This window comes from Choristoneura fumiferana, chromosome 9, assembly GCF_025370935.1.
Source record: "Choristoneura fumiferana chromosome 9, NRCan_CFum_1, whole genome shotgun sequence".
Classification (NCBI taxonomy): Eukaryota; Metazoa; Arthropoda; class Insecta; order Lepidoptera; family Tortricidae; genus Choristoneura; species Choristoneura fumiferana.
Genome location: NC_133480.1, coordinates 10,845,350 through 10,860,839, shown reverse-complemented (window position 1 = coordinate 10,860,839; position 15,490 = coordinate 10,845,350). Strand labels below are relative to the sequence as shown.

The following is a 15,490-nucleotide window of genomic DNA, read 5'->3' as shown; positions in this document are numbered from 1 at the left end:
GTGACAAATATGACATTCCAAATAATGTTGCATAATTGCTATATTTTATGCCAGAAAATTTTATTTTTATTATCTGTTTTATGACGAAGTTCTTTCTTTCTTTAGTTTGCTATAGTCCTTTCATGACAATATTGGACTCTAGAGGGTCACAGCAGAAGTGGTTCTAAAAATTTTTTGCGAAGTCGTATAATGATAATGATTAATAATAATAATATGAAGTCATATTTTTTTTTATTCGACTGGATGGCAAACGAACAAGAGGGTCTCCTGATGGTAAGAGATCACCACCGCCCATAAACATCTGCAACACCAGGGGTATTGCAGATGCGTTGTTAACCTAGAGGCCTAAGATGGGATACCTCAAGTGCCAGTAATTTCACCGGCTGTCTTACTCTCCACGCCAAAACACAACAGTGCAAGCACTTGTGCTTCACGGCAGGATTCGCGAGCAAGATGGTGGTAACAATCCGGGCGGACTTTGCACAAGGTCCTACCACCTGCTACTGTTTATTTTTACGTAATGTACTTACAAAATAACACAATATTGATACGTAATTTGCTACATAATATTAATTCGATTTATATTTATACATTTAATAACTGTGTTTCGTGGACTTATCCGCTCTCATTCCCTGCTTAAAAATATTCATCAAAGGTCATTCATTAGGTCCAAACTGGCGATTAAAAACTATAAATAATGTACAGAATGTTTCTTTAGTTAACAATATTATAAACGTTCCGTTGCTTGCAGAATGTTGCTTTGCCTCTTTTATTTTATAGGAAGACGTTTCTGTTTTTAACAAAATAGGATAAGTTGTTTTATTGTTTTTAAATTATGGTATAAAAAACAGCAAAAAATATCTCACTAATATTTATTATAAATGCGAAAGTTTGTAAGTCTGTATGTTTGTTTGTTACCTAATTCTTCACGTCTTAATCACTGAACCGATTTAGATGAAATTCGGTATACAGATAATACAAGTCACGGGGAAGGACATAGAATTGTTTTTATCCCGGAAAATTGCATAGTTCCCGCGGGATAGCAATAAACAAATTCTACGTGAACGGAGTCGCGGGCATTAGAATTAAGTTTGGACTGTAGGTACACTAATAAAATGCAATTTATTAAATGACTTCCTAAAGCGTGCACTATAAAGAGCCTATTTTCCTTCTGTCCATTCCTTTATTGAACAGACTGTACGTTGTTGAAAAAAATATGTAATGAATAAATAACAATTCTCAATAGAATATAATAAAATAATACTACTTACTTAATGACAGTTTATTTCTAGGAATGAATACCCTATACTAACTGCCATTCTGGGTGGAATATTCCGTAAAAAAAAAAAAACAGCAATAAATTCGTTGTATTTGTAAGAAAACAAGGTTGCTTTTGCGCATAATCACTTTTTCCTTTAGCTATGCTGTGAGGCCTTACTTTTTACCAAATTTCACAATTTTATACTAAGTATTGGTTTAATTCCTATAATTTTTGTATGAAAATAAACCATTAACAGCTTCAATAAACAATACTTCAAATAAAATTTTGAAATGGCACATGAAGAATAAAATTGGTGTTGAAATTCAGGTCTCCGACGACGTTTAGTCTTCAACGCATGCAGGATAATGTCGACAAGTTCTATTACAAATAAAACTAGCGTGCCTCGCACCGGTTTTGACCCATCGTTACTTTGCTTATTAGTTGTAAATAATATTGATTGTAAATATGTATGTTAGTCTGTAAGGTATTTATTGTATGGGCCAAGTTGCCCGAAATAAATGAATTTATTATTTTATTTTATTTGCTTTGCTGTAACTTAAGATGGTTATCAAGGAATTTCTGAATGATGCGACATTTAGAACGACTGTGTTGTAGAGAAATGTAAACATCACTAAAATGCCTAAAAAACAGGTATGGCGATAGTTTTGAGCAACAATGATTATTGTCATGTGATGTTTTTGCATTTCAATGTAATTATTGCATTTCCGCAAGTATTTATACTATTTCATGGAAACAAACAACATAAAATACATGGTATCAAGATATTTTATTCCAATGCTCATTAATTGATATTGGTACTTTATTTTCTTGTAAATTCTATAAAATCCACTTACATAATGGTCTATTTTTTAACAAAGAGGGAGGACTAAACTATTTAGATGAAAAAAAGAGGAGCAGCTTGGGGCATAGTTCCCAGGATGCTCAACGTATCTTTGCACGTCGAGGCTCGACCTTTGGGCGAAGTTTAGTAAGACCCTGCTTTGGGACCGCCATAGACACCAACGAGCTTTCTGGAAATTTCTTTAATTATTTTTTAGTGTAGAACGGTTCAACCGGAAGTGTGGAAATGCGTAATTGTTTTTCAATAAAGCAAAGCATATTTGCGACACTTGATGGTTTGGGCGTCGTCTACGGCTATTCCAGGTGTCCGAGCAGAGCGAATGATATGGGGCTGGATCAGGGTATATATACAAGTAACTTCCCATGCCTAGGGCCAACCAAAACACCAGTGTGCACTGTGCAGCCGTCGGGCCCGTTGTCCGTCCGTAGTAGACAGCCCTACTGGTTTTAATGTTGTTGGGACGGATGCAACGCTTAGGTCCCGACGAATTAGGTCATATCACGTTTATTTTTTCATATTGTTGTATATGAAACTACCGTGAGACTCACTCATATTAAATATAATGACCCGGATAACTCACGTCTTAAATCGAGTTTATCAATGAACTCGGATTCGACGCACTATATCAGATTTGATAAGGTATCTGTACTTGCGAGAGAGAAATTTTTCATTCCGCGGAAAGTGCGTGAAGCCATCGAGATTAGTCGTCGACCGAATTTCAACCGGGATAGTGGTTGGACGGTACCTCCGAGTTGGAAAACGGTGTTAAATACTCGTGCTGCGTCATCGGTGTGTGTGAACGTACCTTTACAGAGCGATGTTGTTAGTGTTGTGTGCTACCCTACATTTGACAGTTGTAATGATGATGAAAACGCGGGTAGTTGTGTGCCGGTGTCAGTTTCGTCGGGTAGTCGCGCGAGCAGAGCGGCGGCGCGCAGTGCGCGTGTTGCAGCAGCCGCTGAGTCGCGTTGCTCCGAAGACGAAGGGCTACGGATTAGCCCGAAACATGTCGAGCTAAACTCGATTTAAGACGTGAGTTATCCGGGTCATTATATTTAATATTGTTGTATATAGTTAAAATAGCACAGATTTTAAAGTTCAGTGTGAACGTTGAACCAGTCTTTTTTAATTAAATCTGCTCCCTTCTCAGCTATCATTATAGTTGGTGCATTTGTATTGCCCCTGGTGATTTTAGGCATTATACTAGCGTCCACGACTCTTAAACCTTTGACCTTACGCACTTTCAATTCTGGGTTTACAATTGCTGTTTCGTCATCGTCTGGACCCATTTTAACAGTGCCTGTTGGATGGTATAGAGAAAAAGTGAGCTCCCTGGCATAACAATCCAAAAACTGATCGCTACCCTCCGTGAATACAGTACAGCTTTTGAAACGTGGCCAAATAAGTTCCAAACCAAATTCTTCAAATGTTTTAGTTTTTGCCAACTTCATAGTTTGCTGCATGCCTTTAATTATTGTGAGCATGTCCTCAGGGTTATCAAAATAATTAGGATAAATAAGCGGGTGATCCTTGGGATCCTTACTTCTGAGAACAATACGACCTTTAGACTTTGGAAACAGAACGACGTTATATATTATTAACACAAGGTTATTCTCGTTTAAGTCATTGTAAAAAGAATTGTATTCATCATCCAAACCATGTTTCCAGAACACATCTAGTAAATTATTTAAACTAGGTGGGAAGAACAAATAATGATATTGCATATCTGGGCTGGTAGCAGCAGAATCAGAAGTGTTTACAAATGCTGTGACCACATGCGGAGTTACACCGGCAAAAGGGCCAGTCCGCTTAATTATGAAGTCCGCCAAATGTTCAATGATTTGATTTAGCGTTCCTACTGGCGATTGATTTTTGTTCATTGGTTTTTTATAAAACATAGGAACAAGAACGTGATCTTGTAAATTTTCACCAACAGATAAATCAGCCATGACATCAATTTTCAATTCTTCTAATTGTTTCTTCGGCCCTATTCCTGACAAAAGAAGCAACTGTGGAGAATTAACAGTCCCTGCAGATAAAATAACTTCTTTTTTAGCTTTAATAATAAAATTACTATTATTTTGCGTTATTAATATTCCATCAACTATTTTAGAAGACGGTTTGAATAATATTTTTGCCACCAATGTATTTTTGATTACGTGTAAATTTGGTCGCTCTTTTACTGGATTTAAAAAAGCTCTTGCTGTACTTTGTCTGACGCCATTTTTAGTTGTAGTAAATGACTTAGTTATTCCCATTTCGCTTTCAGCATTTATATCATCATTCACTTTCATGCCCAATTCTGAGGCGGCTGTTAAAATTATGCTTTCTAAAGAGTCAATTGGTGTTTTTTCTACGTTTAAGTATCCTCCAGTGCCGTGATATTTCCTATTCTTATCTTCGAATCTGTTGAAATTTTCACTCTTTTTGAAATATGGTAATACGTCATCGTAACTCCAACCTTCGTTACCATTAGCAGCCCAGTCGTCATAGTCTATTTTGTTTCCTCTTACGTAAAACATAGCATTGATACTGCTACATCCTCCTAGAGTTTTGCCTCTAGGCCATGCACACTGATTTCCTTTATAGGCTCGGCAAGCTCCTGTTTGAGGTTCCGTTTTGTAGCCCCAGTCTTCGGTTGTACCCATGTTATTGTAGAATAGATGAGGCGCCTGTAAAAATTTGGTGGTTTAATATATTTTTACACCATCTCTACATAATGTCTTCTCTTGTTAGCCTATTCTGTCCCACTGCTGAGCAAAGGCCTCCCCCCAATACTTCCACTAAAAGGGTATAAGTATAATAAAAATGATCGCAGTAAAATGAATAGTAAAAACAGTCAAGTGTGTGTCAGATCAGTCACAAGAAGGAATTTTGTAGTCCGTATTGCTATTTTGGCTATGAGACTATCAAAAATAGGTTTGTGTTTGTGGGTAGGCAAATATTTCTCTAAATACGACTGGTATACCTCAGTAGCTAATGTTGGGTTTCCACCAGCCTCCACAAGCAGCACCTTCCATTCTGGGACTTCACTCAAGCGGTTTGCCAACACTGATCCTGCGGATCCCGCTCCTACTATTATAAAATCGTAGTTTGGATCTGAAACACAAATATAAAATGACTGATGGAAAACAGTACCTAGTAAAGTAGAAACGATTTTCATGTGACCAAACATCGTCTACAACGGCATTAAAATAGCACTGTCCTGCTATTTTACTAACATTTCTTCCACGTTTTAAGATTTTAACTTAGCTCTGTTTAAGTTATTTGTATCAACTTCTCTCATTAGCGTCATCATTAGCAGTGCATGCAAGATAGACCAAACACTCCACATAAAAGATTAGGAAGCGGATGAAATAGTAGATTGCTAACCAAGGGTGGAAAGTGACCCATTTCACCCGAGATATATCTGGCCAATAGTTTGAGGGAAAATGGGTAATTTCACTCGAGTTAGACATTCTACTTTTCATTTCGACTGTGAGGAAAGTAAAATACTACAAAAAAAAATTGAGAATATCATTAAATTGAATTTCAGTATTCAGTAAATTGAATTTACTTATATCCAACCTCCAACGGTACCTTTTCGACCTGGTCACTTACCTCGGCCGAGTGTAAAAAAAATCGAGTTGGTCACGACCAAGGAGTTTATATACCTACAAAACTGGAGGTTGACCGCGTTGAAGTTTGACCTTTATTACTTATTTATATATTCCATCTCTTTCTTAATCTAACTAAAGAAAGAGATGGAATATGTTCGTGACGTAATAAAGATCAAATTTCTTAAACGGATTTTTTAACGGGTTTTTTAAACGGATGTTCGGCGTTCAACCTCCAGTGTTGTATATAAGCTCCTTGGTCACGACGTGCGTCTAGATGGCCATGCCGAAACGTGAAAAAAAGTGTCATTGACGTAACTCAATTATCTTCGATTCCGTGGCTAATCGAAAAATAAAAATAAAATACTTTCCACCCTAGAGATGAAAACGCAATTTTCCATCCAGCCGGATGTAAGTTCTAATTATGATATACCTCTCACAAAGCTCTGGTAATATAAGATGATTTGTGGTGTACAATAAAGAGTCATTGTATTTTATTGTTATTGTATGAATTTACTTCTAGTAAGAGAAGTTTAAACTTGCGGCACCTTTGAGAGCAGCTTCAGTAGCGTCTGCAGGCCAGACGTGGTCGCCGACCAAAGCGCACTGTGCAGCGAAGATTGTCTCCAACGCTTGCACGAACATCGGCCCAGCGGCCTGGTAGCTGCTGATGATGGTAGAAGTAAAGGCCGGGTCGCAGGCCCACATCTTGTGCTCTTACTAAAATAAGGATTTATTTACTAGGTGGGGCAAAATCAATGTCAGAGCATGTTGAGCAGACACTGTATTTTTTGTAGGATGCTCGTTTAGACTTGTTGGTTTTTCAATTAAATATAAGTTCACATTAAAAAAGTGTACCACGTTCGGTCAGGTGCCAGGTGCATAGAGAAGGGCAAGAAGGCCTAACCACAGAATCGACATAGTGTCGTATCGTAAGACATTGTTGGAAAAAAAACTTCGTTGATAAATAAGTCTGCGAGAAGGTCGATGCGGTTTTTTCATGACTTGCGAATAAATTCTGTCAACCCAGGTTGCTGCGTAAAGTGCGAAATATTCGCTTATCCCGCAGGAGCTATGTAATATTTCGGGATGACAAGTACCCTATGTGTTAATCTGGGTTATGAACTATCTGTGTGACAAATTTAGTTAAAATGTGTCGAGTCGTTTTAGCGTGACGTGAAGGAATAACAAACATACATCTATCCTCAGTAACTTTGGCGTTTATTATAATTATGGTAGGATCTACCTATTCGGATGTATTACACTGGGGGTGCCTTTTATTTTGTTTTGAAGTAATTTTTCACTGTTTAATTACTTTTAGTATTTTTTGAAATTACCTAGAGTTTTCGTTCGAATTTCGCTATACAATATTTAAATTTATTTGCTCGAGTCGGGGCATCTGATAACAATAAAAATATAAAAAAAACGTATTAGACCACTTCAAGCAATCACACTCAAGTAAGGCGATTTTTCTACAGCTATTATCTATATTATTCATTTTAAATATGTGTAAATCAATATTTAATTATATTTATTATTGTCGTAAATCCGTGTGAAATAGATTGTAGAATTTCTGAACTTGAACTTAGATATCATTATCATTAGTTGCAATTAAAACAAAACAAGTTCAGATATGGGCTTGTCATGATGACCAGTTCTGCGCAAGCTGTTATTCAACTTAAAAAAAAATGTGTGGAACGGCAGAGAACCCGATTCTCCAAAGAATCCGACAAACGTAAGTGGATAAAACTTCACGCGCAATAATTTTAAAAGACAAAAAATAAAAACAAAAACAATATACTAAGTCGTTGTAAAAATATGCACGTACTTAAAACCCTTTATTTCGAAAATAAACAAACACACTGAAATGACAAAGCTGAAATACATGTTCATAGGTGAACTTATCCCTTTCAGACAGTCAAAGTCAAAGTCAAAATATCTTACAGTAATTCCCAACCTTTTTTTGACCAGAGACCACGTTTTTCGAGATCACGTTCAAAATGTCACTTTTTATAATAACATACATTATATGAATAACAAGGCATTTAAGTGCCTACCGTGAGGCAAATAGTTCACATTAAAAAATAATTATGTAACTAAATTTCTTGCAGTTAATTTAACCAGTTCTAAAACTTACCGTTTTGTCTTCAGTGTTTAACCGAACATGAGTACAATAATATTTCTTAAAATAACAGTACTGCTTCGACGTGCAGTGGGGTGCACGCGTTCACTGACTGCGCTTAACTGCTCCGGACTAACTGTATTTATCTAATGTCCCGTTTTGAATTATTTCTGTAACTACTGACTGATATAATTAAAATAATTATTATGGTTCGATATTTGTTGAGGTACCGTCAGCCAAATAAGTGGTCTATCAATTTAAACAAGCTCCTATCAAATGAATATGTCGCTAAAGTCGAATTTTCAAGTTGCCAGACACGTCTATTGTTATTATTTTTTATGACATGCAAACGATTATCAATTTCAGGGTGGTAGACCACATATTTGGCTAATGGTACATCAGAACCTTTTTACTATATGGTTCAAGTTAAAAGCGAAACGAAATCAAACACAATGATTTATTTACATAAACAAGTTATTATGTTTTTATTTAATAATATTAATAGACGTAACAGTTACAAGCGCTCATGCAATGACATGACTTATAAGCTAGTTTACGCTCTTCTCCATTATCTTATATCTTAATTGAAACTTTATTACTGAGCCTAAACTTGAATTTTTCGTGACTGAAATATTTTTTTGGTCAATTTGATAATATGTATGACATGGTTGAAAAAAAAATTAAGAATACACAAAACATCATATGAAAGCCTTTGGTCTTAGATACTTCATCTAACTGGTGCAGTATAAATTAAGAAAACGATACAAAATAAAAAGTGAAATCCATCGATACCTATACAATAATAAAGTGACTGATTGGCTGACTGATAGACAACACACAGTCGAAACCACAGGAGCTAATGACTTCAAATTATCAAACCGAGGATCATACGAGTAGAGGTGCAGTAAGAATTTTCTGAAATTCTCATGAGCTACAAATCCTAGCTATTATTAATATTCCACGGGTGCAAAGCCTCGGGGATAAACTAGTTTAACATAAATCAACAAGAGCCACTTAACTCTGACTCAGCATTAATAAAACTGGGATCGTTTAATACTAGTTTACTATTTATTCACTGAAACTTGTACGATAAAAGCTACATAAACCTACAAAGTAACTTCATATTTAACTCCGTCGTAATAAAGCCATATTTTACAATTTTTCTGCCCTCCAGGTGAATCCACTTCATTCATTTCATAGACCACTGGCTCTTCTTTCGGTCTTTTTGGTGGATATTTAAAAGCAAACGGATTTTTAAAAGGCAACGCGTTCTTAAATTGTCTTGAGAGAGAAGGCCTCGTTGGATAGTCCGTAGGTTTATACTTCTTAAATGGATTAGTATTCGATAGAAATCGCTGATTTGGCCTTCTATGACTTTGTGAATCTGCAGACCAATATGGATAAGACTGAAGAGTAGGGGTGTTACGGTCCATAAAATATTTAGCCGGATAAACTATTTGATATAACGGCGTCAAATCATTACGTAATATATCGCTTAAATCATTTTGGCGTTTTTCTGGCACGTCGGGCATTGGGACATATTCCTTGTACCTAGCTTCATACTCTCGAGATATCATAGGAGGTCTTGATGTTGTGATTGTGGTTTTTGAGTCTTTAGTGTGATGCAACGGTGTGTCTACAGGCAGGTTAGGGAACAGGCTGCTTGTCTCGTTAAACAAATCTGGACGGTGGTTATCGAGATTTACTTTGCTCGGCTCGTCGTCTGGTTTGGATTCGTGTTGCCTGCTATATGGGCCGGAGATGCAGCCAGTTAGTTCATCTTTTGTGTCATACCAGTCCTCTTTTATCATGTCGGAGGCCTTCTCCGCTATCATTATGATAGGTGCGTTAGTGTTACCATTGGTTATTTTAGGCATTATGCTTCCATCTACCACTCTCAAGTTTTTTACTCCGTACACCTGTAAAAACGTAATACAGATTATACTTGTTTCATCATTGTTTATAATCGTAAAAGTAGCTTTATAGTGTATTTTACTACGCTTCCTTAGAATACATAAGTATGTACTATTTTTATTTTATCACTGTGATTATACCAAAGGCTGCTTTATCTTCAATTTATTTATGACATTATAATTACTTATAATAGAACTAAAAATAAGCCGTGGTGGCCTAGTGGTTTGACCTATCGCCTCTCAAGCAGAGGGTCGTGGGTTCAAACCCCGGCTCGCACCTCTGAGTTTTTCGAAATTCATGTGCGGAATTACATTTGATATTTACCACGAGCTTTGCGGTGAAGGAAAACATCGTGAGGAAACCTGCACAAACCTGCAAAGCAATTCAATGGTGCGTGTGAAGTTCCTAATCCGCACTGGGCCCGCGTGGGAACTATGGCCCAAGCCCTCTTGTTTTGAGAGGAGGCCTGAGCCCAGCAGTGGGACGTATATAGGCTGGATGGTGGAGAACTAAATATTGCTGTCACAAGACCATTGTTATCTCATTATTATGTACTAAAGATATAACTTTGCTCATTTCCTCTTAAAGACCTTTATAAGACATTAGGTTTTAAATTTCGATGTCATATTTTGTTGTATGGTGGGACGCAGGAGGATACATGACATAATTATTTAATTGTAATGTTTTCATTTAATGATGGACTTTAAATGTTCTGTTCATACACAACACAATGTAAATTGTTTTTGAATAAATAAACTGAAACTAAAAAATAATGAGTCGCTTTTTGCGTCATGTAATTATTCATCTACCAGTGCCGTGGCGTAATATCATCTCTATTCCTATTTTTTTCATGCGACGTCAGTGATGACAAGTGTGGCAAAGCTTGTTTATAAACCGCGATGTTTTGTATCAGGCTTCTCTCCTGTCCGGATTGCCTGACGAAAATGTTGACTCCCTGCTACAAATTGTCTTCTAACGTTTAAAATAACGCTAACAACATCAACGCGGTAAAACAAGACATTATTCAGTCGATAATACCTAGCTTTTACCCACAGCTTCGCTCGCAATTAAATTGAAATATCGGGATGTTAATTAATTACTATGAGAATTAAAAAAAAATACATCGTGGTATTCATTTACGTTATAGTGTTGTCTAATTGAAATTTCAAGATTTAACACTGACTCCATAGGAATTACTGAATAAAAAGTACCCTATGTGACTATTTCCAAGATCTAGTTATCTGTATACCAAATTTAATGCAAGTTCATTCAGCCATTTTAGACTGAAAAATTAACAAACCTACACTCGATCATACAGTCAGAAATTGGCGTTCAGTGAACATTTTCGTTAGGCAAGTGAAAAGTCAGTGAGAGAAGGTTTAATTAGGTATTCTTCGGATGCAACACTACACTGTTAGTGTAGTGCACAACCTTTGCCATACTTGTTATTGGTGACGTCACATAAAACATTTAATCCTGTGGAAATTGAGTTCATACAGCGCCATGCGACTGATAGGTAGGTACTTTATTTCATACTAACTAACCCTCAATCTACTGTCGACGACGGCTGCAGGATCGTCTGGTGGCCCCATGGCACAGGTTCCCACAGGGTGGTAGATGGTCAACGTGTGATGTCTTGCCAGGCACTCCAGGTGTTCATCAGACATGAGACGATGCTTCGCGCACCCCGTAATCCTATTTGGGTTTGGGCGAGTGTTCAGCTTACGCAGTGCCGGCTGTTCCGCCAGGGCGGCGACGATACGGGCTCCTTCAATCTAGAAATGTGATTAAAACTTTGTTAACGTTTGAGCTGTGTTTTGCTGATTTATTTTCGCGTTTAATTTATTTCAGTTAAGTATTCCTTGTTAACTTTACTAGTACTATTATGATATTTAAAAAACTAATTAATATATGAATTGTATAACTTACCATAATTTTAATATCGTCCGGATGGCTGTAATAATTTGCATAAATACGCGGCGGTGAATAAGGATTTGAATCTCTTAACTTCAAATATCCTCTACTTTTCGGTTGCAAAAGCAACGGTACGATGGAAAATGCTGACTGGAACAGGACATCTTCATAGAGCTCAGCGTAAATTTCGTCCGTCAAACCGTTAGCTCGCTTACCGAAAATTCCTCCATCCATATTATCAGCGGTTGAAGCGATGTGCAACTGAATGTCTGGATAGTCTTCCCTCGGGTCCTGGTACTTTGTATTCACAAACGCCATCGCTTCAGCTTCCATCATGCTGTATAACGGACCTTTTTTGTGAATGGAAAAGTCAATCAAACTAGTTATGGTGAATACGGACATCAAATTGAAGCAGTAGTCCGATCCATTAGTAAAAGGATTGTCGAAGAGAAAAGAGTTCCCGCCCATCGCGACGTGGTCTTGAAGATTTTGCCCTACACCGGGCAGATTTGATATTGGGAAAATGCCTAGTTCTTTTAAGTGTTCGGCGTCACCGATTCCTGAAAGCATCAGCAGTTGAGGGGATTGAAGAGCTCCACTTGACAGAATGACTTCTCTTTTGGCTTTAACAATCTTTTGAATTCCATGTTTTACAAACTTAACCCCGTACGCCCTCTTATGTTCATCTATTAGTATTTTTTCCACCAGGGAATGAACACTTACGTGTAAATTAGGCCTTTTTGCAGCCGGTCTGAGAAATGCTTTTGCCGTACTGCACCGCAGTCCGTCACGCACAGTCGCATGAGAACGCGTGAAGCCAGTCTGATATTCACCATTAACGTCCAATATATTATAACCTAATTCTTGACCAGCTTCCAGAATATTGGTTGTGATTGGTTGTTCATATTTAAAATTTTCAATTGTAAGCCGACCACCAGTAGAATGATACGGATCTGACTGATATTCAGGGATCTTCATGTCTTCGGATTTTAAAAAATACGGTAAAACGTCTTTGTATGACCAGCCAGGATTTCCCATTGCGGCCCAGTTATCGTAATCGCGTTTATTTCCTCTGATATAAAGCATCGCGTTCAACGCACTCGATCCGCCGAGCACCTTACCGCGCGGCCACTTACACCGATTATCAATCATACCCAAACAATACTTATCACTGGGTTCCGTAACAAATTGCCAATCGATAGATGAAGTTTGGAGTACGGGGAACATAACTGGAATATCAGATAGGACATTCTCGTCTTGACCGGCTTCTAGTAGTAGTACATTCCATTCTGGATTTTCTGTAAGTCGATCGGCTAAGACAGCTCCTGCTGAACCGGCACCGACTATAATGAAGTCATAGCAGTCGTAGAGATGTTCAAAAGGGTAATCTCTTACGCGGTGTTCTGCGTCTTCTATATCTGGTCTGTACAGATGGATGGCCAGCCGGAAAATGATCAACGCCCCCATCCCTGGCAGGAGACTGAACATGATCCTCGTGTTAGAATAGATAGGTTTCAGGGACGGTGCCCCGTGGCTCGCCATGATGTTAGAGTACGTTGACCGCTCACCGATAATTCACAACTGATAAAAAAAAATGTTCATTGTAATACAATTTGAATGACTGCCGATTCAATCGAACTTGCAGTTATGCATTTTTTTTATTTGTAACATGAGTTGTACAGAGTATTAATTACAGATCATCCGCACGAATAATTGGTAGATAGGTATGACCAGTCGCGGTCGCCATAAAAATATAACCGTCTCCTTCTAACTTTGACGTTGAAACGAGACAGCTGTGGTGCCCGATATACTAACTACGAGTATGTATTTGAACGGAACAGGAACCTGCATGTTTGCAAGATTGTTGAATGAAAATGAATAATCAAATAGGAGTGGGATGTTGAAAGTTTAGTGAAGTTAAACTAGTTAATTAGCTGCTAGTTAGGATAGCTGGCTGACTCAAATCCAGATTCATCCATCCAGATCAATCCATCTTTTTTTGTATTCTTAATTACCTATCTAATTATTAAATAGTTTTACTTTCAATAAGTATTACTTACTCACCATGAGAGCACTAGTTTAGCTCCTTTATTGACCGACTTCAAAAAAAAAGGAGGAGGTTATCAATTCGGTTGTATTTTTTTAATGTTTGTTTTTTCAATAAAAACTCCAAATACGAAAACTCATAACCAACTTTTCTATAAAATTAAATCTAGCGAAATGGTTTACTGCAAATATGTTTTGGTTGTTGTTGGTTGTAACTCTACTCTGTGTATATCGTGGCATGCTTGTGTTAGCGCATCGCTACTTCTCCGTTGACAATGCATTTAATTGTTCCCACTTGACCCAAATATTGTATGAACTTCATAATCATCATCATATTGGCTGTAGGATGTCCACTGTTGGACATAGGCCTCCCCCACATAAACTTGCGCACAAGAAAGAAGGTTAATAGATACGAGTACTTATAAATAACTTAATCATATCTAGTTTTCTATTTTGTTTAGAACCGACCGTGTACATTTATCTCGTGTATCATTTATCGCAACCTAGTCTGCGTAATTTAGATAAATAGTAGGCTGCTATGTAGATGATTTATTTAAATACCAGATTATCAGATTATTACTTTGTCAATTGTATCACTTGCTAATTGTATACATACCTACATACATATCACTGAATATTGAGAAACTACGTCGTAGGTAAATGATCAACATGACACTTGGTTTGCTAAATGGTTGATGTTGTAAAAGAGAAATCTTTACAGGATTACTTGTTGTCTGTCTATCCGCACCACTATTTTGTCAGGAACGGATAGAGAGAGAGGAGAGAAATGTTATTGTGAAAAAAAAGAAGTGAAAACATGAAGGAAATCTGTAATCAAAGGTGGTAGGAAACTCCATATACCTATGCATCTTCGTGTCTATAATAATGTTTGCAAAGTGTGTGACATCAAACAGCACCCCATAGGAATGGTAAAGGCTATCCTAAAAAGCGGTTAGTGTCTCTGACATATAATGACACAGAAGCTCTCCTCCATCCCTGCATGTAGTGCTTAAACACACACACACAAACATGTACGCACGCGCGCACTCACAGTCATACATACAAATCTTTTTCTTTAAAACTTGCATTTGCATATTGGATATTAATTTAATATTTAGTAAAATTAAGCGAAATTGTGTAGTTAGCTTCGTTTTTTAGTCTATCTGTTTGTTAATCTGTGACGTGTCTCCATTGTAAAATCAATGTATACAACATACAACGCACTGCTAGGCCCCGAGATACAGACTCAGCCTAGTTCGGGGTCAGACGGACATTCCAGTGCAAATAGATAAGCCATATGTTTAAAAATAAATTTATTATTATTATGTTCTTTATTTATCATTATGTAAAACACAGAAAAGTACATACTAAATAAACATATTATAAAAACCTAACCTAGTTTTCCGCCGGTAACGGGGCAGGGCCCAAGCTATCGGTGGTCAGGGCCGCAGAGTGAGGAACCTCCGGACGATGCGAGCTGTGTCCAGAATTACCGCCTTCTGTATCTGGCCCTTGATCCAGCCATCTAGCGAGAGTCTCTTGAAATGTTGGTCGAGACTCTTCGCTATTAGACCGTTTGCCGAAACCACTATCGGGACAATGATTATTATTATTATATTTTTTATATTTGCGGAGCGTGCATAAATATCTGATTGGACTCTATATTTTTGCACGCTCCGCTATAGCAGATATTATTGCAGGTGACTTTACAGTTTGTTTATTAAACTCTATTAAATTTTTCGTTTCATGTCTGTTTTAGGATTAACAGAAAAACA

General features: G+C 37.3%; 3 protein-coding genes across 4 annotated transcripts in view; 1 reads left to right on the top strand and 2 right to left on the bottom strand.

Annotated features, from left to right (window-relative positions):
• Flo2 (flotillin-2) overlaps positions 1–15,490 on the top strand; it is a 320,392-nt gene that overhangs the window by 231,815 nt on the left and 73,087 nt on the right. The gene's annotated exons all lie outside the window — the stretch shown is intronic.
• LOC141431214 (glucose dehydrogenase [FAD, quinone]-like) lies at positions 524–7,952 on the bottom strand. Its single transcript, XM_074092284.1, has 4 exons — positions 7,857–7,952; positions 6,268–6,439; positions 5,092–5,222; positions 524–4,795 (listed from the first exon to the last, which is right to left on the bottom strand). Exons 2-4 carry the CDS (start codon positions 6,425–6,427, stop codon positions 3,215–3,217), a joined length of 1,872 nt encoding a protein of 623 aa, XP_073948385.1. The 5' UTR covers positions 6,428–6,439; positions 7,857–7,952; the 3' UTR covers positions 524–3,214.
• Positions 8,298–13,278, bottom strand: LOC141430827 (glucose dehydrogenase [FAD, quinone]-like). The gene is made up of 3 exons (XM_074091684.1): positions 11,685–13,278; positions 11,300–11,530; positions 8,298–9,760 (listed from the first exon to the last, which is right to left on the bottom strand). The coding sequence occupies exons 1-3, from the start codon at positions 13,209–13,211 to the stop codon at positions 8,948–8,950; spliced, it is 2,571 nt and encodes an 856-aa protein (XP_073947785.1). The 5' UTR covers positions 13,212–13,278; the 3' UTR covers positions 8,298–8,947.